General features: G+C 40.2%; 1 protein-coding gene across 1 annotated transcript in view; it reads right to left on the bottom strand.

Moving 5' to 3' along the window:
• Positions 1-23,557, bottom strand: part of pde4a (phosphodiesterase 4A, cAMP-specific) — a 65,459-nt gene that overhangs the window by 15,840 nt on the left and 26,062 nt on the right. The window contains 6 exon segments of the mRNA XM_042504345.1: positions 8,008-8,052; positions 8,054-8,121; positions 9,255-9,304; positions 10,047-10,117; positions 10,280-10,316; positions 11,275-11,460. Of these exon segments, the coding sequence (XP_042360279.1) occupies positions 8,008-8,052; positions 8,054-8,121; positions 9,255-9,304; positions 10,047-10,117; positions 10,280-10,316; positions 11,275-11,460 (457 nt within the window).

Raw genomic sequence — 23,557 nt, 5'->3', positions numbered from 1 at the left:
GTTTCTGTAATTAATCCAATAATCCTCTCCATTTTTTTGATTCTTTGTTCACTGGAGATGTGTAAGAAAAACAATTTTTACTTATGAATTCAACATAACATATATGATCTGCAATGATCATTGTGTGGGTGAAGAATTCCTTTGACATTGTTCTTCGGATTTTATTTGTACTGATAAATAACAACAAAACATCCCTGTGAGTCAAATATGAGAAAATAAATTATCACCCTCATTCTGGCTTTATTCACTAAAGGGTGAGAAAATCAATGATGCATCATGCGTTCTCTTTTTGAGAACATACTGTTCAATACCCCCAATTCAATGTGTTTGCATTTTGATTGACATGGATTTATACTGTATGCTGCAGTTATGTTTTATATGCATTTCTTCTGTACATCTACAGTGGCAATCATGAACAAGCAGTCTGCGGGTCCTTGCAGTACAGGCACAAATGTGATTAAGTGAATACATTATCCCTGCAGACAGAAGAACACTGTTTCTGAATGTTCTCCGTTATTCTTTTATTTTGATAGATAATGTTTTGGAGGTTCAATAGTTAGCCTGCTGCACAAAGTCATGTGAAGGCACAAAGCGATTCGGACAAGACCCCTTCAGTCTGTGTCCTACTGACTGATCTTTCACACATAACAATCTCCATGGCAACCAGAGCGGTTGCCGTGGCAACTGCCTCCTCACAGTCAGTCCTTCAGCTTGATGTGAGAGCGGTGGCTGCTTGGGTGACAATCTGAGGGAGTAGGCAGGTGCCTCTGACCTTTACCAAGGTCAACCCTCCCCTCCTCTGCTGTCTTCCTCTCTACATCTCTCCGTTACTTACATCTGCTCCTCCCTCCCTCTTGAGGTAAACATCACTCTCCACTACTGCCCTCGAGCCCCAAAATCCTCCTCTGTCACACGCTCCACTTTTCCTCCCTGCCATTTCACACACTCCATGCACACCCTCCATCTTTCCTCTCCTTTCCATCCCTCCAAGTTATCTCCCTTTTTTTCACCCCTTCCCATCCAGCCTGGCGCTCGTTACATGATAGGCCAAGCAAGTAGGTGCTCTGACGGCGTATCGTAAAAGCAATCAGGCAGAATCAGTCACCAGGAGCTAGGAAAGCAAGTCAAGCCCTGTGGCACACTTAGGCAGCAGGCTCAGTCCAAACCTCCTCCTTTCTCTCTCTCCTTCTCTCTCTCTCTCGTTCTTTCCTTCCCTAATGCTGTAACGCTGAGTCATAGCTGCCAACCAACACTTCCACGGTGCCAGTCCGAGTGCCAGGACAAACAACACTCTTCCTCTGACACTGACTAATGAGGCAAACATGCGAACGCTGCACAGACATGACCACAAACACAGTGATACACCTGCGTATGTGTGGAGCCCTGGAGTGCTTTATTTTGCCTATCACGTATAACAATAATCGAATAACACACGTGTTAAATGTGATCCTCCTCCGAACCTGCATTAATTCAGACTGTGCAAAAATCAGCAGAGAAGAAACTTATACATCCTAATGTGCCTAACGTTATACAAAAAAACAATAAAGACAAAAAAACAGAATTTGTTTTGATAACACAGGGCCACAAGGATCTAATGCAAACCTGACATATGAAAGAAAATTCACACAGCATTTTTATAGATGTGACATGTTAGTGAACCCGAGGAAAAGGAAGAAAAAGAAACATCTACCCAGTCCTGAGACAATAAGCATTGTCCTTCACTGACAATATGCTTGGCTTCCTTGAGTGTGTATTGAGGCCAGCCTCAGGGTAGCAGGAGAGAGACACAGAGGGATGTGGGACGCAGGTGTGGAGGATGGAAATGGATGTAATGTGACACTGCAACATACATGCAGTAGAAACAGCTAGACTACTGCTCATCATAAACTCCTTTAGATATTATCTTAGATTTTAAGCTCAGTGTGTTCTCAAAGGACAGAAATATATATAGGAGGATGAAGAATGAGACTGATATTGTCTTTTTGTTTACAGTGCTGCTGCAACGTTGGGCAGAGCAGAATTAATAAACTCTGTGCCTTTATCCCCTTTAGTGGATTTGTGTATAAATTATGTTGGGAAACACACTCACCAATATCCTGCTCTATAGTTTCTCACCTTGTCAGACCCACAAAACCTTCCTTCATCACATAAATTCAGTATGTAATGAACATGTAAACACATATAGTTCACAAACTGACACCACTACTGCTGTTTTAAAGAAAAAAGACACACAGTAACATGGAGTAGGCAAACAGATGATGCTTAGATGTAGCAGTTACACTTGAAGAGTCCACAGCATTTATCCAAGATGGCCACTGCCAGGCCTTGTTTGCCCTCTGCAAGCTCTCCGAGCCCTACCTGGTCCCACCATCCGATGAGCCAGGGCCTGGAGCAGGTCTCACAGAACAGATCCACTAAGGGCGTCCTGCGCTCCGCCGCCGTCCCACCCCCCTCCAGAACCCCTCCAGCGGCAGCACCGAGGTCCAGCTCTGCCCCTGCCCTCCCCTGCAGGGGACTGTAGCTGGAGGAGCGGGGCAGCCTGTAGCCCCCTGGTACAGGCGAGGGGCAGGGGGATGGCGCTGGGTCAATGGCCTCCACCACACCCATGTTGAGGGCGACGGGGGGTTTGGGCCGATGGCACAGGCAGGAGGTGCGGTAGTGGAGCGGAGTGGGGGCACTGCGGGTGCCCCAGTGGCATGAGGGCGTCGTCAGGGTGTGTGAGGAGAGGCCACAGCCAGTCAGGCCGGAACACTCCAGAGCGACGGCTGCCCCGAGAGCGGGCGAAGGAACGGGGGGGAAGGGGGTGAGGGTAGGGGCTGCTGGTGCAGACTGTCCTTGCCTACATGCAGCACCCCAGAGCAGGCCACCCAGTCAGTCCAGAGTCAGGCTCCAGCCTCAGTGTGGTCTGTAGGTGAGGGTCCCCCTGATGGGCAGACCAGGAGCCCCCTGGATCCGGCTACGGTGGAGACTACATCTCATCCCATTTGCTGAGCGGACTGACCCAAATCTACAGTCACTGCAGGGTAGAGGTGGATGGGAGCTAAAAGAGGGAAGATGGAGGGAAACAGAAAAGGAGAGGGAGCGGGGGACTGTCTGAAGGGCACAGAGAGGAGCAGATGGAGGAGATGAGTGGGAATGTGAGAGAGATATGAGCAAAAAAATGATGTTGCGAGGGCTGTAGCTGCTTGACGAACAGTGATAAAAAATTTAGATGATGGAGGTGAGAGGGACGGACTGATGGTGACAACAGGACGGAGAGATGACCGTAGTATCGAACGATAAAGGTAAAGGGAGCTTGGATGACAGCAGGAACATCGGGGAAGGGAGAAGGGAGAAGCAGATGACAATAGCAAGAGAAAAACAAGGATGGAGAGGATGTGAGCGGGAGAGAGAGAAAGACACAGAGAGGGATGCAGGCAGGCCTGTAGCAGACGGTCAGGCTGAAGAATCACACCAGAGCTGTGGTCTGGAAAAACAGGCTCCCTCTCCCTGCGTCGACTGCCCCTCCCCCACGGTACGGATCCAGAGGCCCGGCCCAGTCCTACCAGTGCATCAGTCTGCCTGTGCCGTCTCACACTGTTTCTCGGCAACACACAGCCAGTCCTCAGTCAGTCAGGCTGCGTCCTGATAGCTCCGTAGCCCAGTCCCCTGCTCTAAATCAATCCATGCCTCAGCTGGCCAAATTGCCAGAGGTCTAATCCTGCCGCTTCAGGCTGCCGTTCCTCCTCCAATGCTCTGCCTCTTGCGCCATTTCCCTGGATGCTGTAGACAGCTCTCGCAAGCTAATCAGGCAGTGTGGCTGCAGGGGCATGCATGTGTGTGTGTGTGTGTGTGCGTCTGCTTCTGCTCTCAGCCAGACTGCGCATGTGCAACAAGACAGCATGTACGTCTGTCGAAAATATGTGTGTGTGCAAGGGTGTGAGTAAGAGTGAGAGACTGAGTGGGAATATTCATGTGTACCTCCATGTAAGCACTATGTGGAGGATTTCTGTAGCTTGGATGCGGCTGCAAAAAGGCAGCGACATATTCACAGAGACTCTGTTTACCCCAGGAGACTCTGCACATTGCATGTGCACACGCATAAATGTATACACACACACACATACACACTCATATATAATGTCCTTTAAGCACTCTGCTGTTATCTCTCCCTCAGACTTTTTTTTTCCATCATAAGCCTGACTGATTGTACACATGAAGAACATTGCCATTCATTAACAGAGATGTGCAACACAGGGAGATTTTGTAGAATAAAACAAACAAGGTGCACGATGCTGTCTCTTTAAGACAGAGCACTATTAAAGGAGCATCACCTCTATTTCATTGGTTGTCACCCAAACCACATGGCTTGTGGTCAGAGTGGCAAACCAATGACTAAAAGGGAAGGGCAGACCCTGCTGCTGTTCGATAGCAACCAAGGTTACAGCAGAGACATCAGCATCAGGGCCCGTCCCCCCTCCCTCTCATGTCCTCCATACCTACAGGCCTTCAAACTCCCTCTCTTCTCTCTCTCTGTCCCTGTGCGCCCACAAATACAAATGCGTGCACACTCAAGAAGCCTGCCCATGTGCACAAACACAGGCCTGCAGATGTGGTAATGCAAATTGCTCCTCAAAATTAAACACAATCTGGCTGCATCTCTTGCAGTCCTAAACACAACTGCTTCACTAGACACAATCACGAGTCAATTTAGTACAACAAATGCCATAAAAGACCCGAAATAGTTGATCACATGATGTGATATTAACCCATTGAAATCTGAATAAATTATCTTGATTTCTTTCAAAAACATGGAAAAAGGGCAATATCAAAAAATGAAAAAAAAAAAAAAACAATAGCAAGAAATTAGTAAAACATTACAATAAAATGAACTGAAAATAAAAAAAAGTACAAGAATAAAAAATGACAGGAAATGAACTGAAAAAAGTGCCAAAATAAATACAAAAATAATTATAGATATTTTCTTGTAACCCAAGTCTAAATATATTACAATAAATATATATATAGTTTTCTTGATATTTTTCACTAGTTATTTGATAATTTTCTAATGAGTCCCCAGCTCTGGTTTTTTTTCTTTTTTTTTTTTTTTTTTAAAATGCTAATTTTCAGGTCATTGTCTTGTCACTTAATACTTTTTTGTTTTTTGTTTTTGTTGTTGTTTTTTTCTGGGGAAGTTTCATGCAAAGTTGCTGATTGCCTTTTTCACATGCTTTTGAGAGAAATTAAACAAAATTTGCTCACATTCCATAGGTTTAAATGCTTGGAAAAGGCATTTAGGTGAAGCACTAGGAAACTGTTATTAATCCAAGGTATATCAATGCATCATTTATCAATACAAGTACAACCATAGGATTACAAAAACAGCAAGAGACAAATATTTTTATAAGAACTACTACTTTGAATTAACAACTCGGTCTATGCAAAAGCTTATAAATTGTTTTCTTCACAATATTTAGAAAGAATGTGTTAAGGCTGAATGTGACAGGTGTTAGAGGAGGCTGGACTGGCCCAATGAAGGTGTTTACAACTAAATGCAGCGTTCTTTACAGTAAGTAAAGTAAGACGACCCTCTTCCCACACACTAGGTGTCCCTGTTGCTGTGTTGCCATTTCTGGTTGTTGTTGCAGGTGCTCTGTTATCAGCTGTGTGAGCTACACCTGAGCCCAGTGTGTGCTCTGCCGTTAAATAACCCCCCTCCTTTGGCCCGCTCTTTTTAGATAGATAGATTGCCTCTGCCATGACTGGCAGAATGAAGGCTCTTGGTTTCTTTTGTATTTTGCTACCTTTATATACTGTCATGCACCCATTCATGCTTTTCATTGCTGATAAGTTGACTCTACATGTTGTATTTGTTAATTAATGTTTTTTATTAATAAATTATTTGTTGCAGCTTTAAAGTGCGGCTGTAAGAATACGTTTTACATACGACTGCTGCAGTGTTTGTTTTCAATTCAGTGTAATAAATTACTTGTACCTTGGTGAAGCTCAGTGCTGCAGGAAGTATTCAGCTCTTTTACTTAACCCTTTGAAACCTGAGAAAATTGGTTTGATTTCTTGCAAAAACATTGGAAAGGTAATGAGCAACTTAAGACATAGCCCAAAAACTGGCAAGAAATTATTTTTAAAAATTACAAGAAAATGACTTGGAAATAAAGCAAAAACTCAACCAGACCAAACCAGACCAGACCAGACCAAACCAATCCATACAAAAGACAAGAAAAGAAAAGAAAAGAAAAGAAAAAGAAGAAAAGAAAAAAAGAAAAAAAAGGACAGGAAAGGTGTAAAAAGCAAAAAGAAAAAGACTCAAAAAGGTGCTTAAAATTGAAAAGACATATGTGTGTGAAACTTTTTTCTCTAACATAATTTTTAATATATAATTAGAATAATATGAATATAGTTATATATTTCCGTTTTTAAGATCCCCCTTTAAAAAAATCTGGTCTTTTTCTTGTCACTTTTACTAATTTCTTGCAATTTGTGGAACATTTCTTGCTAAATTGCTCACTGCCTTTACCCCCATGTTTTCAGATTAAACCAGTTTGCTCAAGTTGCCAAGGCTTAAACAACTTGTAAAAACTGTCTAAACGCAGCACGTGAAAACCAACATCGATCCAGGTTTCAAAGGGTTAAGCAAAAGTAGCAATATTACAATATAGAGGTAAAAGTATTGCATTAAAAATATTACTTGGTTTTTTTGCATCAAAATTAACTTTAAGCACCAAAATGAAAGAATGAATCATGCAGAATGGCCCATGTCAGAATTAAATATTACTGGATTATAATCATTAACACCTCCTCAAAACTGGATACGATGCGAAGAAAGCAAACACACTAAGCAACGTACTGCATGTTTAAAAAACTACTTACTCTGGCCCTATTTTAGCAAAGCTATATGCACTTCCAACCTATTTTCAGAGCAACAGCAGGCTTTCATTTAGGCTCGCTTAGGGCTTGATAGGCTCCCTAAATGTTTTTGTCCCTTGTAGTAAATCTGGTTTAATGTATACATGACTGTAATGTTGCAGCTTGAAAAAGTTATTAGAAAAAAGTTAAGTAATTTCAACTACTTTATATACTGCTGGTATAGCTTTATCTATAATAATACATCAGAATTTTTTAATATTTATATTTTGCATTATTAACCCTCTAAAACCTGGATTGATATCAGTTTTCTTGTGCTGCATTCAGATGCCTTAAGCCTTTGAAACTTTGGAAATTGGTTTGATTTCTTTCACTGGCAAAAACAGGAAATTTGGCATGAAATTTCCCACAAATAAATTAAAAAAAAGGAAAGATTACCTTAAAAAATACCACACAAAAAGAGGGGGAGACATAAGTATTAGAAAATTATCAAATTGCTAAGGAAAAATATCAAGAAAACCACATATATGTAATTGCTATCACATTTTAGATTTCTGTTCAGGTAATTTCCTGTACCTTGTTCTTTTACTGTCATTTTTTTTTTTATCAGTTTCTTGCTATTTTTGGGTCATTTCTTGTCATCTTGAAATCAAGCCAATTTGCGCAGGTTTCATAGGGTTAATCTAAATCTGAAAAGTAATTAGTAAATAAAGTAACACATTTATCAAATAAATGTTTTGCAACAAAAGTGCAATATTTGCCTCCAAAATGCAGTGCAGATGAAGTATAAAGTAGCATTAACTGAAAATACTCGAGTAAAGTACAAGGTCCCCTACATTGTGTATTTAAATACAGTACTTGATAAGTTTACTTAATTACTATCTACCACTGGTGGAGCTGCATTGTTTGTATTTATTTGTGCAGTGGAAGTTACAACGGGAAGTTAGTCACACTGTATTTTGTACACTGAGTGATACAGCTGCAGCCCAGTAACACTCAGTTCTCATAAAATGATGAAATGTTCTCATGAACCACAAAACATACAGTTTATACGTTAATACGTCAACAAGCTTGGAAACCATGCTGCGTTAATGTTGACGGCAGAAGGACAAGTGGACATGTTTGTGTGTATGGACAGGTGTGCACCTTGTTGGAGGCCATCTCGCTGACTGAGCGATGGGTCTGAATGGTTTTCCAGCTGGTCCAAACACCAGTCCAGTTCCTCCAGAGTCTCCCGAGCCATCTGCTGGTATGTCTCCTCTGGGAAGAACAGGCACGCAGAGACAATAAACAAACCAGCAGTAAAGGGAGGGCACAGACAGGCATGATAAAATATCCTCAGTATATATCCTTGATATCCTTGTAATGTTACGGCTTGCTTGCTTCTTGAGAGAATCTGAATTTTAATTAATTTAATTTAATTTTTTTTGATTTATGGCACTGTAAATTGTTTTCTTTTGTATCAGTAATATTTATTAGCACAGCAAAATTGCTAAATTGCATGTATTTTAAATTAGGATTAGCTAAGTAACTGAAAAAACAGATTTAAATTCAAAACATGATAAATATTAGATCTCAAATTGATTGGCATGTCTTTTTAATATACATACAAATATAGACAACTAAATTTTAGGTTTTTTTTTTATGAATTCCAATAATAATAATATAATAATAATAAGAATAGCTGCATTTTTTATTATATTGATTTCTGTTCCCTAAAGATGTGCAAAACTGTAGAATGCTCTCTTTAATTTTGTTTTTCTTTTATGACACTGAGAAACAGATGTTGCCAAAAAAAAATGTGGATCTAGGCAACTGTGCACTGACTGTATAAACATGCTTAAACAGGACTAAATTTGAAATTCAGATCTGAAATCGGCTGAGTGAAAGGGAAAAAAACCCAATGCACACAGTACATGTATATCTTTTGGACAAACTCTTTGATTGTGCTTCTAATATTAATTTTCTGATTAAAACTAAATTAAAAATGATCATGTCAAGCACTCTACAGTTGAAGAATCAAATTCCATTTTGTGCTACTAAAACATTAAGTCAAATTTAATGTTTCATTGCAGTAAAAGGTAAAAGGTTCTGAACATACATGTCCTTTATACATCTGTGTATGACAACAGACTCTCAGCAACTGATTTATTTCTTATTACGCATAATTATTGTAGCGTTAGAATTTTAAGATCCATCGAATGTCTTTAAATATATGCAGTACAGTTAATTAAGAAATCCTCCGTGAAAGCCATATGATGTTCAGTGCTGTCCTGCACTCATTTTCAATATGATGAGTTCTGGGATTATGGGAGCTTTAGTGTGTCCTCACAGCTGTGTGAGGGGACTATGGTACTCTTTTGACTAAGAGTTTTAATTAGCTGACAACATACCAGAGAGTGTAGCTTGGGGAACAGTGGGTTGGCTTGTCACTGGTGACCTCCTGTGGACAAACACATCATTACATTAGAGGGAGAAGCAGACGCTGCTGCCCCCTGCTGGGGTGCATCACACAGACAGCATCACAAGATGAGGCAACAAAAGGCTTGGCTCATAGGGGGATATAAACATTTACATGTATATTATTCATTTATACGTCCCCAAAAAAGTTGTATGGATTAAACTGTGTTTGAATGTTGAATAAAACCGCAATGTGTGTTTTTTCAAGTGCATAAAGATGCTCAAGTATCCAAAAATAGGCAAAGACAGAGAGATCGGCTCTCCTTCAAGTAGCCTTCCTGTTTTTGTGATTGTGCAGTGAGAGAGACACTCAATAATTATAGATGCTGATAATTCTGTGCTGCAATGCTTTATATATCATATTGACGTGGAGCTAAAAGCCTGCCAACTCAAGCTCCTTCTATCTGCAGCATTACAAAGGAGAATAATTTTAGCGTTATTGACCGTGTCTCTCATCTGGGTACAGAGTCAGGGACATACATCTGAGGCATGATGTTCTCTGCACTCAGTCCTCAGCCAGCGAGCTGGAGAGATGCCAAATAAACACATCATATTTTCCTTGAGCACAGCCTGATCATCGTAAACTGGTTAATCATGATGGCAAAAGTGTTTCCCCACGGGAGCAAGGAGAGGGAGACATTAGCAAACACACACTGCAAACTAAGCAGGCAGTCGTGACGAGAGTAAGCGGCGGGGGAAGGGGTGTTTGACAGCATGATACTGACTTGTTAGTGGGTGTTGTGACATTGGCGAGGATGGTGAAGTTGCTTCTTACAGTTCGTAGGCTGGCCAACACCTGGGGGATGGATGGACAGCGTAGGAGGGAAAGAAGGAGAAGGGAGGGAGGGAACAGAAGGGAGGGGAGGAGGGGGGACAAGTTCACTGCACTAATTAGCCAGCTTTTCTAGTCATTTACAGCAATTAAACACGTCAGACAAGGTGTACAAGGAAAGAATACCTGAGCAAAAGGGGGGACAATCATGTCTTCGGCGTGCCTGCAGGATAAAAGATGAAAAAAAAGTGAGGTGAATATGAGTGGTTTGGGCAGCTGAGGTGCTTGGTATTAGTGTTTATATGAGAGGCCGTGTCTGTGAGCTGACTGTTTACAAAGAACTGTGGATCTAAACAGAGAAATAGCTCTGAAATGCACTGAAGAGATGGGATGTTTAACCCTCTGCAACCTGGAACGACATCAGTTTCTCATGTTCCATTTGGACACCTTTCACAAGTGTTTCAACCCTTGAAGCTAATTGATTGATTAATTTGTAAGGTAATTGGATTGATTTATTTTAAAAACTTGGCTAAAAAAGGTAACGGGGATCTCGGCTAGAGATGCCCCTTAAATTACAGGAAATTAGGGAAAGATGACAAGAAAATGAACTGAGAAGAATTTAAGAAAAAAAAGACAGAAAGACACAGAGAAAAACATTAGAAATTAATTATTAAAAAATTAATAATTTAATTAATTATATATTTTAAGTTAATTGCATTTACATTTCTAGCACTTTTTGGGCCATTTCTGGTTGTTGCTGTTTTTGATTTGATTTGATTCTTTAACAGTTTCCCTTTTCTTTTGTGTGTGCTAATTTTCAGGTAATTATCTTGTAACTTTTAACCAATTCCTTGCTAATTTTGGATAACTTCTTGTGAAGTTGCTCATTACCTTCCTCCCAAGTTTTTGAAAGAGACTAAGCCAATCTATTCAAGTTTCAAGGGGTTAAACTCAACTCAAAGACAAGCCAGAAATGAGAGCACAACGGTTAATGTTAAGAGGCTTTATCATGATTTCATTAGCATAATGATTACATAATTACAATTACAATCATGGCTGTGTTGATTGAGATAATGTGAAGTTATTGTGTGTGTGTGTGTGTGTATGTGGACACTGAATGTTTAAGAAACATGTTTAAATTCCATTCTGTGATGAATCGGGGATGACGGCTTCATGCTTACCCCTCACTGTTGATGGAGGAGTTGCGTGACATGGTTTTGGGGGACGTGTCGTAGTCCGAGTCCGAGCGGTACAGGAAGGACTCCCTGCGCTGGCTCTGGGGGAAAGAAGGGTGGAGCACCAACCCAGGACTCGCCTGCGAATCCATGGGACTGCGGCCTGGCGAGGGACCATTTTCTGAATCAAAGCTGAAGGGTTAGAGAGGACAGGAAGGAAATCTGTTAAATTTCATTTAGGTGTTTGTTTCGTTTACCTCACAGTGACAACAAGATAAGCCTGAACACCCAAACACGAGGCGCAGAGTCCATCCTCCTGTAGTGTTTCAAGTTTCTTAGAGAGGAAGTTGAAGAAAGAGAGATATGACAGATGCTGCACCGTGAGCCCATGCAGCTTTGACTCCAAGAAGCCGTTGGATTGGCAGACTGCCACAAGGCCACCTTGAGAATTACACTTTACTGACAGGGCATATTTTAGAGCGAGTCATGTTTAAGTGAGCAAAATGAGCCACATCAACCACAGCGTCTCTCTGGGCCAAAGCTGTCAGTCAGAAGACATAAGCGATTGAGATTTTTAATTTAGATTCAGATATATTTTAGGACAAAATATAGGCCATATAAAGACCATTTACATGTATTAAAATAGCAGATTAAAATAATAGAAATCATCATTTCTTTTTTAGAAAACTGGGTTGTCTTTTTTCCTTAGGCCACTTATCTTAACTGATTTTTAAGTTTAAGTTTTTGTTTTTGTCTGGTTTGATTGCAGTATTCGTCTTAGTCCTGTCTTGGTTTTGAATTCCCTTGTCTTTCACTTGCTACAGATACTTTTGTTAAATCTCCTTTAGTTTGATTCATTTTTACTTTCTTTTTTTACTGTCCTTAACTGTCTTGTTTGAAAAAAATCAATAAACAGATTTGGGGGAAAAAAAAAAAGAAAATTGGGTTGTCTGTGAAATTGGTGCTATATGGTCAGAGAAAACAGAAAAAAGGCTGAGGCATTTGCTTTTGCACAAGAGGTAGAAAACCTTCAACTACCAGAATGCACTGCACCACACCAGACTTGTAAACACTCCTGCTTACGAGTGACCAATGTGAGCCTGTTTTGACAATAGACTGTATATAAAGATGAACAACATGCCCCACTTCCCACCGCTATGCTGAAGTAGTAGCAATATCAGGGGTGGGGGATTTTCCACCGAGACACCCGTCCAACTAATTGTGAGCAGCTCTATTGAATGCGAGAACATGAATTGGCTGTCACAGCAGTCAATCCTGGCCGAAAAAAAACTTTTTTATAATCTAATAACTCACTTAAACTGAATTTATCAGAAAAACGAAACACTTGAACAAAGATCAGGGTGATGAGAACGACCTTCAGTGATAGAAACCATCTTTGGGAAAAATTTATTTGGCGTCACTTTGAGTTTTTGGTTTGGCACTTGTCCCATTCACTAACATGGAGGGTTGGGATTAAAAACCTATACTGCAGTGAGTCACCGGGGGAAAACGAGATTGAAAAGTTTCACTTTGGGGGAGCTGTCATGTTGTCCATCTTTACATACAGTATATGGTTTTGACACAGGAAACAATATGGCGGCTGGTTGGTAACAAACAAACAATCTCAAATTATGATTAAACAGCACACTAAATTAGGTTTCCGAAAAAATTGTTGGGAGAAACAGACAATGCAGTAACAGAATCTTGAGTCATATTTTATCAGCACTGATTAGTTTTACTGTTTGATGTCCAGTTTTACATTTTTCTCATAATACACTGAAACAGTGCACTAAAATATGTTTCTGAAGAGATTTTAAGCAGGAAATAGGCAACACAGTGGTTTATATTTGATCACTACTGCTTAATTCTACTGATTGATCAGAGTATGGTCTGAGAGAGCATGTGCACGTGAGAGAGAGAGAGGGGCAGGTCTGTAGAAGTGTAGAAGTGTAGAAGTACATTCTGTAGTTCAAGCAAAAGCCCTTGAGCCAGCCAAAATTTGCATGAATAACCCGACATGTCATCCGGCAGATTTGAGCTGAGAGATGAGCAGGGAGATCTGGGTGCTGGCAACTTTACTACAGTTCATTTTCACATCAACACACAACTACCCACATTGTTATCATACAAAGCCGGTTGAAAATCTTAAAGTATCCCTTTACAACTGCTTACACTTATCATACAGAAACATCAACACCAAAAAAAAAAAAAGAAACTCTGCCAGCAGATCGCTGATTAACAATAAATCCAAAACACAATGCTAAAACAACTCTGCCAGACCCATTCAAAGACTAAAGCTCAGCCCAAGGAGACACAGCAACACGCTTCTCAGGTTACACTCATCTCTTTTTCCACCAACACCTGCAGCCATGAAGCCTTTATTCTTCAGCAGCCCTCGACAAAACTCCTTAGCCCAACTATTTCTGGGATGAAAGAAGATTTGATCTTGCAAGAGTAAAAAAATGAAGTCCGTATTGATTGAATGGGGCATCTGAGTCTGGCAACATGTAACAGGAAAACGATGGACGATTCTGTTTCAATAAACCAGACAGATACCAACTTCTCTGAAAGTATTTGTAAAAATTGTACTGCTTGATTTGTTATCAGTTTTTTTTTATACACAGTAACAGCTTCAGACTTCAGATATACAATCAGGGGCACCATTTACTGAACCCTGAGTCCAAAAATATTGTTTTTTAAAAACAGGAGAAATTGCATGTACCAGTGTGTTTAATTTTGAAGCAGAGATGAAACAGTATAAAAAAATTTCATATCAAAATTATGGTAGTAAAGTAAAAGTAAAAAAGTACTGATACACAAACTGAAATAGGTTTTACAATGAAAAACCACAAAAAATAGCAGCACTTTTTGTTTGCATAAACATTAAAATAACAAAGCCAATACCTTAGAAATACATATGAAAACCATATCAAAAGTGCATTAACATTAAAGACGGCCTGTTTTGAAATGCTTGATCGAGCATCTGTGTGACAAGAGAGTTTGACTGCTGCACTCCCACTCTGTAAACAAGGGAACAGGAAAACAAACCCACGTTGCATGCTGCGTCTGGTAAACTGCTAACTTTTGTTTATGCTGGACAGTATTTACTAGGATTTTTTCAAAGTGTGGTAATTAACCCCTGCTTTAAAGATAATTGAGATTTGAAAGGTAATACTAGCCATCGTGAATTTTTTTTTAAAGGGAGTACATTTTGAAATCTTGAGCGTCATGGAGTTAAATGGTATTCAATTTTTTTATCTCCAAAAGTATAAGGGATGAAACCCTTTACTTTTGCATATTTTCTTACATATTTCAATTTAAAAATGCCTTTTACCCCTTACTTTACTTATTTTGCTATAGTGCGTCAGCTTTACCGATTTTATTCAAAGTTTCTCAATCAGTGCAATGGTCTGAACTTGGCCAACATATCAGATATTAAAGGTTCTTATAAAAAGGTGTGAAAATCTGCTAATTAAACTTAACTAAAATCCTCTAGGCTCTAGATATATAAAAAATACATAAATTGATATTCAGATTGCTTTGAGGTTCAGGGCAGATATTTCATGGCACTATTTTTACTCCACTTTTCATTATTTTATGCTGTATTTTGTTGTGTATACATATATATTTTTTGGTTTAGACCATCCATTTCATGAGGGGGACATATCAGTTTTTGAATAAACATGGCTGTGTTTCATTGTACCTCAGCAGTGTCTGAAAAGCTAGAGCCCTTTTGAAATCAAAATGCCGCCCCTGTATGCGATATATAATAATATGAATCTATGACTGTCACTTTCAGGCTGCAGCCAAATGTTTGGGATGACAAGGACAGATAGGGAAGCAGGTTGCAGCAGCTGCAGCATCTATTTTTAATGTAGGATAACTTTTATCTTCACAACACCTCCCCGCTCAACTTCCCAAACTTTTGTTGTCAACACAGTTGTGAAAGGCTTTTCAGTTTGACTACTAAAATTAAGCGTGAAGCATAATATTTTTAGAATTTACTTCTAAATTGGCCAATTAGGAGCCACTCTTCTCCCCAGCAGCAGGCTTTGTGAATATGGCTGCAGATCAAAATATCATTAAACAAGTTTCCCTGGTAATGACAAACACATCAAAAAATGTCTGCCAGGGGGACCCTCTGCAAGCTGCACATGCTAATCCGTGTTATTTTTCCCCCTGCAAACTTTTGAGTGTAATTACGAGACTTCAGCATTCTGAAATCAGCACTTCCCAAAATCTAATCCATCTGACTATGGTTATTAGAGTGTGTGCATGGAACACTTTACTCTGAAACTTGTTTTGAGTTGCAACACAGGAACATTGCATTAATGTTTATAATGCTCACCTCATCTGAACTAATGCAAAACACTCACAGCCTCTCTTTAACCCTTAGTTTGAAACCTGAAGCAACATAATTTTCCTTGTGCTGCTTTATGATGCCTTTTGCAAGTATTTTAACCTTTTAACCCTGAGCAAATGGTGTAATTTCTTTCAAAAACATGGGGGGTGGGGATTGCAAGAAATTAGTAGATTTTGAAAATTATTTTTATAAAAAGCTAGGGTGAAAATTTCTAAGGAAAAAGGAAAAAAAGCTTGGGAAAAACTATAGTGTGATCATAATTACACATTTAAAATTATGTTTTTGTATACATTTAATTATAATTATATTTTTTTAATGTATTTTCAGTTCTTTTTTCTTTATTTATTTTTACGTTATTTTCTTGTACTTTTTAAAAAAAAAAATCTTACTACTTACTTACTACTTACTACATACTACTTACTGCCTTTTTTTTTAATAAAAATAAAGTCAATCTGCTCAAGTTTTGAAAGGTCAATAGGACAGAGACGTCAGTAAGGTGATGTTAGTGAGGTGACGGATGCAGAAATGTACCTGCAAGTACAATGAGATGAGCGTCTGCGCTTCTGAATACTGCGGTTCAGTTTCATGCGTTGAAACAGAGCAGAGCCCCCGTGTCCTCGAAGCTGATCCACCGGTGACACGGGTGAGGTGAGCGAGGGCGCAGGAGGTGGACCCTCAGGACTCTCCCACAACCTCAGCTGTCGTGTCAGCTTCCTCTGACTCATCGCTACCAGCTCTGGCCCTGGTGGAGCCGACCAGTTAAAGAAAAAACTCCCCCAGCCTCCACTTAAAACACTCTGTCTCACTCTGTTTGGCTGTCTCCCTCCCACGCAGTCCCCCTCATCGACTTTTTAGTGCAGCGACTCACGTCTCAGCCAGACAGACAGAACCGCAGCACCTGCTGTATGTGGTGCAAACTGTCCTCAATCCAGAGTGAGATCTAATAGCACAATCCTCCCTTTAGTCCTGCTATCCTGCGTGTCTCATGCCGGAGGAGTCAAAGTGCATCAACATGCATATCCTGCGCTGTGATCCTCAGGCCCTGGATGCTTAAACTTCAGTCCCCCCCCCTTCTCTGATCCTTAGTTTGTTCCCTTGGATTTATGCAGGTCTTCTTAATCCTTGCCTGTGCAGGTTTGCATGAGGTTTGTCTTCACCCAGAAGAGCACTCTTCTGATATTTCACAATCTCAGCTTTGTTTGCTGTTGCTGCTGCCGCTGCTGGGACTGGACCTCTGTCCTCATCTGGTGTCCAGGTTTCTGTGGCTGCTGTCTCACATTCATATCCTATGAGACACCCAGGCTGCAAAACACAACTGATGATCTCTGCTAATATCCTAATTAACCAGCCTTTTGCCCTTCACGTTGTATTTGTTACCTTTTTATCTCCTCCCCCTGCCTTCCTAGTGCAAGCATGTGCTCTCATGTCCTTATCTTGCTGCTCGCAGTTCCTCTGCAGCAACAGGAAGGCTGATCAGTAACAGACAACAAACTCTAGAGTAGAGCAACACACAGAGTCTGTGTAATGAGGATTTTTGAAGAGAAGATAGAAAACAACCCAGAAAGAGGAGGAAAGAAGAGAGGAAAAAATGTCAGGGGGGAAAACGGGTTGACTCATACCCCTGTGTAAATGTTTACATGTTCTACTAAAGAGCGTGCAAGGTTTGCGCCCAAAACATTTCTTATTTTGACATCAACAGCCTTGCTCACCAACAGCACTTTCCTTGGCCTTTAGATGTGAGCAGACACCTTAATGTTCTCCATGAGCAACAATTAGACCATGAAATAGCTTTCAAACAAGGTGCATTAGGTCAGCCACAACTAATTCAGTGATGACATCGGAGATAGTGATGTTAGACAAGCCTAAAGCTGATTGTTTTTGTTGCACTAACATGATTTCCGAACATGGCAACTCAATCTGCAAAAAAAAAAAAAAAAAAAAATTCACTGCAGTCTCAATTAAAAAAAAAAAACAACTATTATGAGGCAGTTTATTACTTTAATTATAGGAGGTATTGACCAACAGCTTTGTAACTACTGTATTACCAAAATGGCATTTGGAAATTACACTGTTGCAAGTGTGGCAACTTCCGTTAAAGACAGACAGAAGTGGAGAGTGAGTTTTAACTGAGAATTTCTCAGTAACGATTGCACAACTTACCACATTACATTCCTGTGGCCGTGTCTGATAGTTTCTTTCTCACATACAACTGAAGCCTTCTAGTCATAGATAATGTTTGGATGTAAACACATCTTGAATAGTGTCAGAAAATATGAGTAATGTAGAGGTGCATATGGTTTCTTTTGACGTTTTTTGGTGTTTTTTGAATGTAAGTTAACAATAGCAGTCCAGTGTTTCATATTTTTATACCTAAGTCATAGGTTTTCTGCAGGGGAGGTGCCAAATTATTGTTTCATAATTAAAAAGAAAATTATTTCCAAAAATTAAATATGCCTGAAAATACACATTAATGTGAATCCAACATTTTATTAGCAATTATTAATAAGCCTATTTGTATAAAAAATAAAAATAAAAAAAAACTTTACAAAACGCAACACTGATGATAGGCTAACTGTTGACCATGAATCCTCTGAAATAATTCCATGATGTATAAATATTTCAGTCTTCTTTATTATAATTCCAATGGCTTAGTACTGTATGCACCTTATAAAGGTATGTTTAAACAGCTGCATTTTATATATGTAGTGCTCCATCTCTCTTTCAGCTAAGGGGTCCTCCTGGCCTAGTAATTAAGAGAAATGCCTATTAAAGTTGCAGTTGGTTTCTTTCATGAAAAAACTTTTTGTTATATTCGCTGAAGCTGTCACTACATCCACACTATACATCATGACGCAGTTTGTGAAAAAGATCATGTTGCTCCTCATATTGATGGCATTTGCTGGAGGCCTGAAGGCAAACAACCAATCAGAGCCAGGGAGTCTAACACAACCGTCAATGATGTCAATCACTGCTTGTGAACTTCTGTCAAACTGTCAGACTGATCAAATATGAATCAAGATACTGGAGATAAAAATTAAAAAAAGGAGATAAAAATAAAAAAAAGGAGAGCTGCACTTGGTCAAAAACTATGGGTGTTGGTGATAATAATAATAATAATAATAATAATGTGATGCCCTTTATGGATATAGGGTGAATATTCACATGAAAAAAACAGTGACTGTCCCGCTTACTTAATGTAGAAGTCTGAAAAGCATCCAAGGCACTGATACTAAAAATCCTTTATGAACACATGGATAACCACTGTGCTTTGACTTAAACAGGGTCAAAATGCATCGGTCATCCATGTATTAATAGGATTAAAAGTATTTTTACTTCCCTGTTCCCTGGATGCTTTTTTGGTTTTTTTTTTAAATAAGAATAAGATTCTGTTATTTGCTATTTCTCTCCTCAAATGTTATCAGAAACATAAATTAGTGTACTTTTTAGCCATAAAATAAAGTGTGCACCAAGTAGTGTGCAAATCTCAGTTTGGGCTCGGCTGCTTTAAACATTGTGGTCCTTCTCATTTTACAGCTAAACAGTTCACTGAAATATGTCTGTATTTGTTGCTGTGATTGGTCGTTTTTGTTCACATGCGGGGATGCCATTACAAACACTACAAGGAGGCAGAGGAATATGCATTTTTTTCTTCACAGATGATCAGTATCTCATAATACTGTGTGGATATGGTGACAATTTCAGCAAATATGACAAAAAGTTATTTTTACCAGCTGTAGCTTTAAGTTTTTTTGTCATTATAATATAAGTTATATAAAAAAATCAATTAGAACCGATCCTACTCTCCAGCATGACATACTGCTGATTCTTGATCAGATCTAATTCTTAATTTCTGCTTGTCTGAGTAGAAAACTCACTCCAAACACTTTTTTGTTTTTGGTAACGGGGCTAACCTTTAGTCAGTGTTTGGAATACAGATTGGACATTTTAAGTGTGTGTGTGCCAGCACGTCCGTGTGACACCCTGCATTTGTGTGTTTATTTGCGACTGCCAGAGAGGAAAGATATTCAAACTTTGGGTGTTGCGATTTGAATATACACTCTGCACATACCAAATAAGAGCACAAATGAGATGACTTGTGAGTAGTATCTGTCTTTCCCTCTACTTTTTTTCCTGCAAGAGCAGCTAACACAAAAAAAGGCAAGCAAAACCTGCTGCAAGAATTCAGTGTTCCACCTTTCAGCAAGCAGCTTAAAGCCCAAGCACGGCGAAGAACACAGTAAAGGTAAGACACCTTGTCAAACTGTTTCCTCTTCTCCTGCCTTCCACATTCAGCTGCTTACCCTTTCTTCTGAGTCTCGCTCTTCTCTCCCCTCTTTTTCCTGCTGGAGAGTAACTATCATTTGTTTATGACGCACAGGGGGATGGATGGTGGAGCTCGTCTTGGAAAGTTGCTTATAAAAAGGCCTCACATACAGCCTATTTGAACAGTGCCTTTCAAAGACAGACTAGGAAAATGTCAAGAATTCTAATTCACAAGACAGTTACTATTGTAATCTCTGGAGAGCTGAGGAGACAGTTATTCTATCTACTATTAAAACCAACGAGTCCCAGCTCAATAATAGCTCCTGAAGCCTCTCAAAGTGACTCATGTGGACGCACACACATGTGGACACACACACTGGAAAAAAAACACACCTCCATGATGCACTTAAGCGCACACGCACAGATGAGCATTAGCTCTTTTGTTTTCACTCAAACACTATAAAAAGCATAGCCAGATGCATGTGCACACACAGACTGTACACAGGGTGATTATAAGCCGTGCTGTGGGCAGCTCTCTTGGCTTCATTATGTGAAAGCAGAGTCCCTGGAGTGTATTGCTGTGGACAATGACATGATGATCAGAGGTTTCAGAGGGAAAGGGATTTGTGCCAGCTGAGTGACTTCTTCTTATGGAAGATAACAAACCGTCTCTGTCAGGATGGAGAGGAGCACATTAAAGCTGCTGTCTCTCATGTAGCCTCGCTACCTGAACTGCCGCACTTTGTTAAGTCGCCGGGGCTCGGTGACGCACGCCAGAGACAAACCTGCGGTAATGGATATGTTAACAGCACGACTCTGATTCATCTTTGCTGACAGAGAGATATGGTCACTGACTTGGAAAATGTAAAGCTCATTTTAAGCGATGGGTGGACTGATTCTTTTGATTCACCTTGAGTTGATACAAGTAACAGGACTGCACTATTAAATCTTATACGGCCAAGTGCAATATCCAGATCACAGGAGCCGCAATTTTTTTGATGAAGGTAAAATGTATCACAACATACCATTATATAGCTACAGAGATGCCCCCTGCTTACACACACACACACACACACATACACACACACATATATATATATATATATATATATATATATATATATATATATACACACATACATGCATGTATGTAGAAATATAGATATAGATGTATGTATTCCAGATGTAAGGGAACATGCATGTTTGTTACACATCCCTGCAAAATCACAGCATCATCATTTTTAGATATTTTAATTGACAATGACCATTCCCACAAATCAAAGTGTCGTTTAAAGGTCCAATGTAAAGGATTTAGGGGCATCAGAAATGTAATATCATATTCATTATGAACTGCAGTTCATCAAATGGCCACTAAAGGTTGGCTCCAAAACAGAATCAATCCCTATGAACTTCCATGGTAACTTAACAGCACAAATAAACATGTTTACAGCCTAGTACAAAAACAATTTTGGTCTCTATAGCTAATTACGACAGTCATGACAACTTTGACATTTTATGATGAAAGTTATGCATATTTATGGGCAGGGTTATATGAGTGACATGCTGTTCATAAGGTTTTATTACAGTCTGTCAGTCAGATCCACCCCAAGCTCCTCCACACCACCAACCTCTTGTCCAAACATGGTCACTTATGGCTCCAAAAAAAACCAGGATGGTGACAGCCAAGATGCCAGTTGATGTCTCGGTAGCTACATTCATTGCTTAATACAGTCTATAGCTGTGACACATTAGAGATTTATGAGGTAGGCTGACTCGGCATATGCCACAAACTAAAAAGGTCATTCAAAAAAGATTTGTCAATTGTGCCCATCAATAGCTCATTTATCACAGGTGCAGTAGCCATGTAACATTAAGCTGGATTTTGGCAGAGAAATCTTTCACACAGGTATTACTGTGCTACTAGCGTGGTTATTAAATTAGAACTATGCATCTACTTTCAGAGAGTCCTTGTGTGCAGAATAAGCCGGGAAAATTGAACTGTTCTGCAGCAGCACTTCATTTTCTCTCATCTCTGCACACATTTCTGCAACAAAAGGGGGGAGCTTGATTCCATGTCATTAATACAGCAGGCTTCAAAGGGCTTTGGAGCTCTGAGTCAATGCAGCGATTAGTTTAATTAAACCTATAAGTCTATATGAGAGTGTCGAAGAGATTCACATACATCCTCTCCATTGACCCTCGCTTGCAATCGATTATTCATTAACAATCATCACGAGGAAGCCCCCAGCTGAGGCTGGAGCTGCTGCCACATCAGCATTTTCCCAACAGTCTGGTTGGTGTCAGCTCTCCTCTGCCTCCATCGCACTGTGTGGTGCCGTTAATCAGGTCTCTCTGAGGGGATGAGCCAACATTCATTCATTTAAGCTACTTTAAAAAAAACACTACAGTCAGTCTCTCCCCCCACCCGCTTTTCTTCACTCTTCTCAGTTCACTAAGTTAATGATTAACCTGCCGGAGTCCATCACCCTCTCTCTCCCTGCGACACACACACAGTCCGTACTCTCAGCCTCAGCGGAGAATGACAGTTATTTCCTGCCCCCGCTTCCTCCTCTGCCAAGCAAGCACAGATGCTTATTTCCACGTGCAATTTCAACCCCCCCTCTACTACACCCCCCACCCACCCATGAGCTGTGCCTCACCCAGGCATTTAGCACCTGGCTGATTGCTACTAGTGTGGGGGTGGTGGCAGTGAGGGGAGTTGAAGGGAAGAGAAGCGGGGACTTGCAAATTGGGTAAGGGTGCTACTTTTATAAGCTGACCATATAATCACAGCTGTTCTCTCTATTGCTGCGGTTGAATTATCCACTGGATCTATTGAGCACATTAGGGGTTTTTATTATGAAGCACTCTCAGGCCAGGGCATGCTTTTAGGGCAACATGCCCGTAACTGACACATCTCAAATGACATGTCCAGAGTGGGGCTTGCCATCACAGCTTGCCTCAGCTTGCCCTTTGTGCCTCTCAGGCAACCACAAGAGAGATAGAAAGACAGCGGCACGCTCAAGCCTGCTTCTATTTTAATGTCGACATTTACAGTACGATGCACAAGGAGCTCTGAAGGGAAAGTGCTGGCGCCACGCCACATGGGCAAAGAGAGGGCATCTGGCCACTGGAGCTTCACAGAGCCAGCAATGACATGCATGGGGGAGGGGAAAATACAAGACAGCACAGTGGAGCAGAAAGAAAGAGTGGGACAGTGACAGGTTCCTCTGTCATCACACTGTAAAATCTGATCTTTGGTGAATTCTTTTGTCACTAATTCAATACAATCAGATCAATTTTCTAGTCCACATTATCGGAACCATTTCAGAACATCTTATCATGAACTCAAGTTTCATGAGGTCTTGCAACCTGGCTGCTGAACACTCAGTAACCTCAAATTCTGTTAGCCAACAAACATCTTTAGCATATTTCCCAGCATACATTGAGTTAAAGCGCTCCAGTAACCACTCCTCCTCCCAGTTTGAACACAGTTGCATGATGGAGGCTTGTTATTTCATGCATGCTCCTCAGATGAGTCACAAATATCTTCTCAGATAAAAATGAAAACAATACTTAGCCCGATGAAAATTCAAATCCACTTCAGCCCCTACTCCTTCACTCCCAGCTTATAAATCAGCAGAGCTGCAGTGAGATCTACAT

This window comes from Plectropomus leopardus, chromosome 17, assembly GCF_008729295.1.
Source record: "Plectropomus leopardus isolate mb chromosome 17, YSFRI_Pleo_2.0, whole genome shotgun sequence".
NCBI lineage: Eukaryota > Metazoa > Chordata > Actinopteri > Perciformes > Serranidae > Plectropomus > Plectropomus leopardus.
The sequence above is the reverse complement of the archived record's forward strand: the minus strand, read 5'-3'. Positions and strand labels throughout refer to the sequence as shown.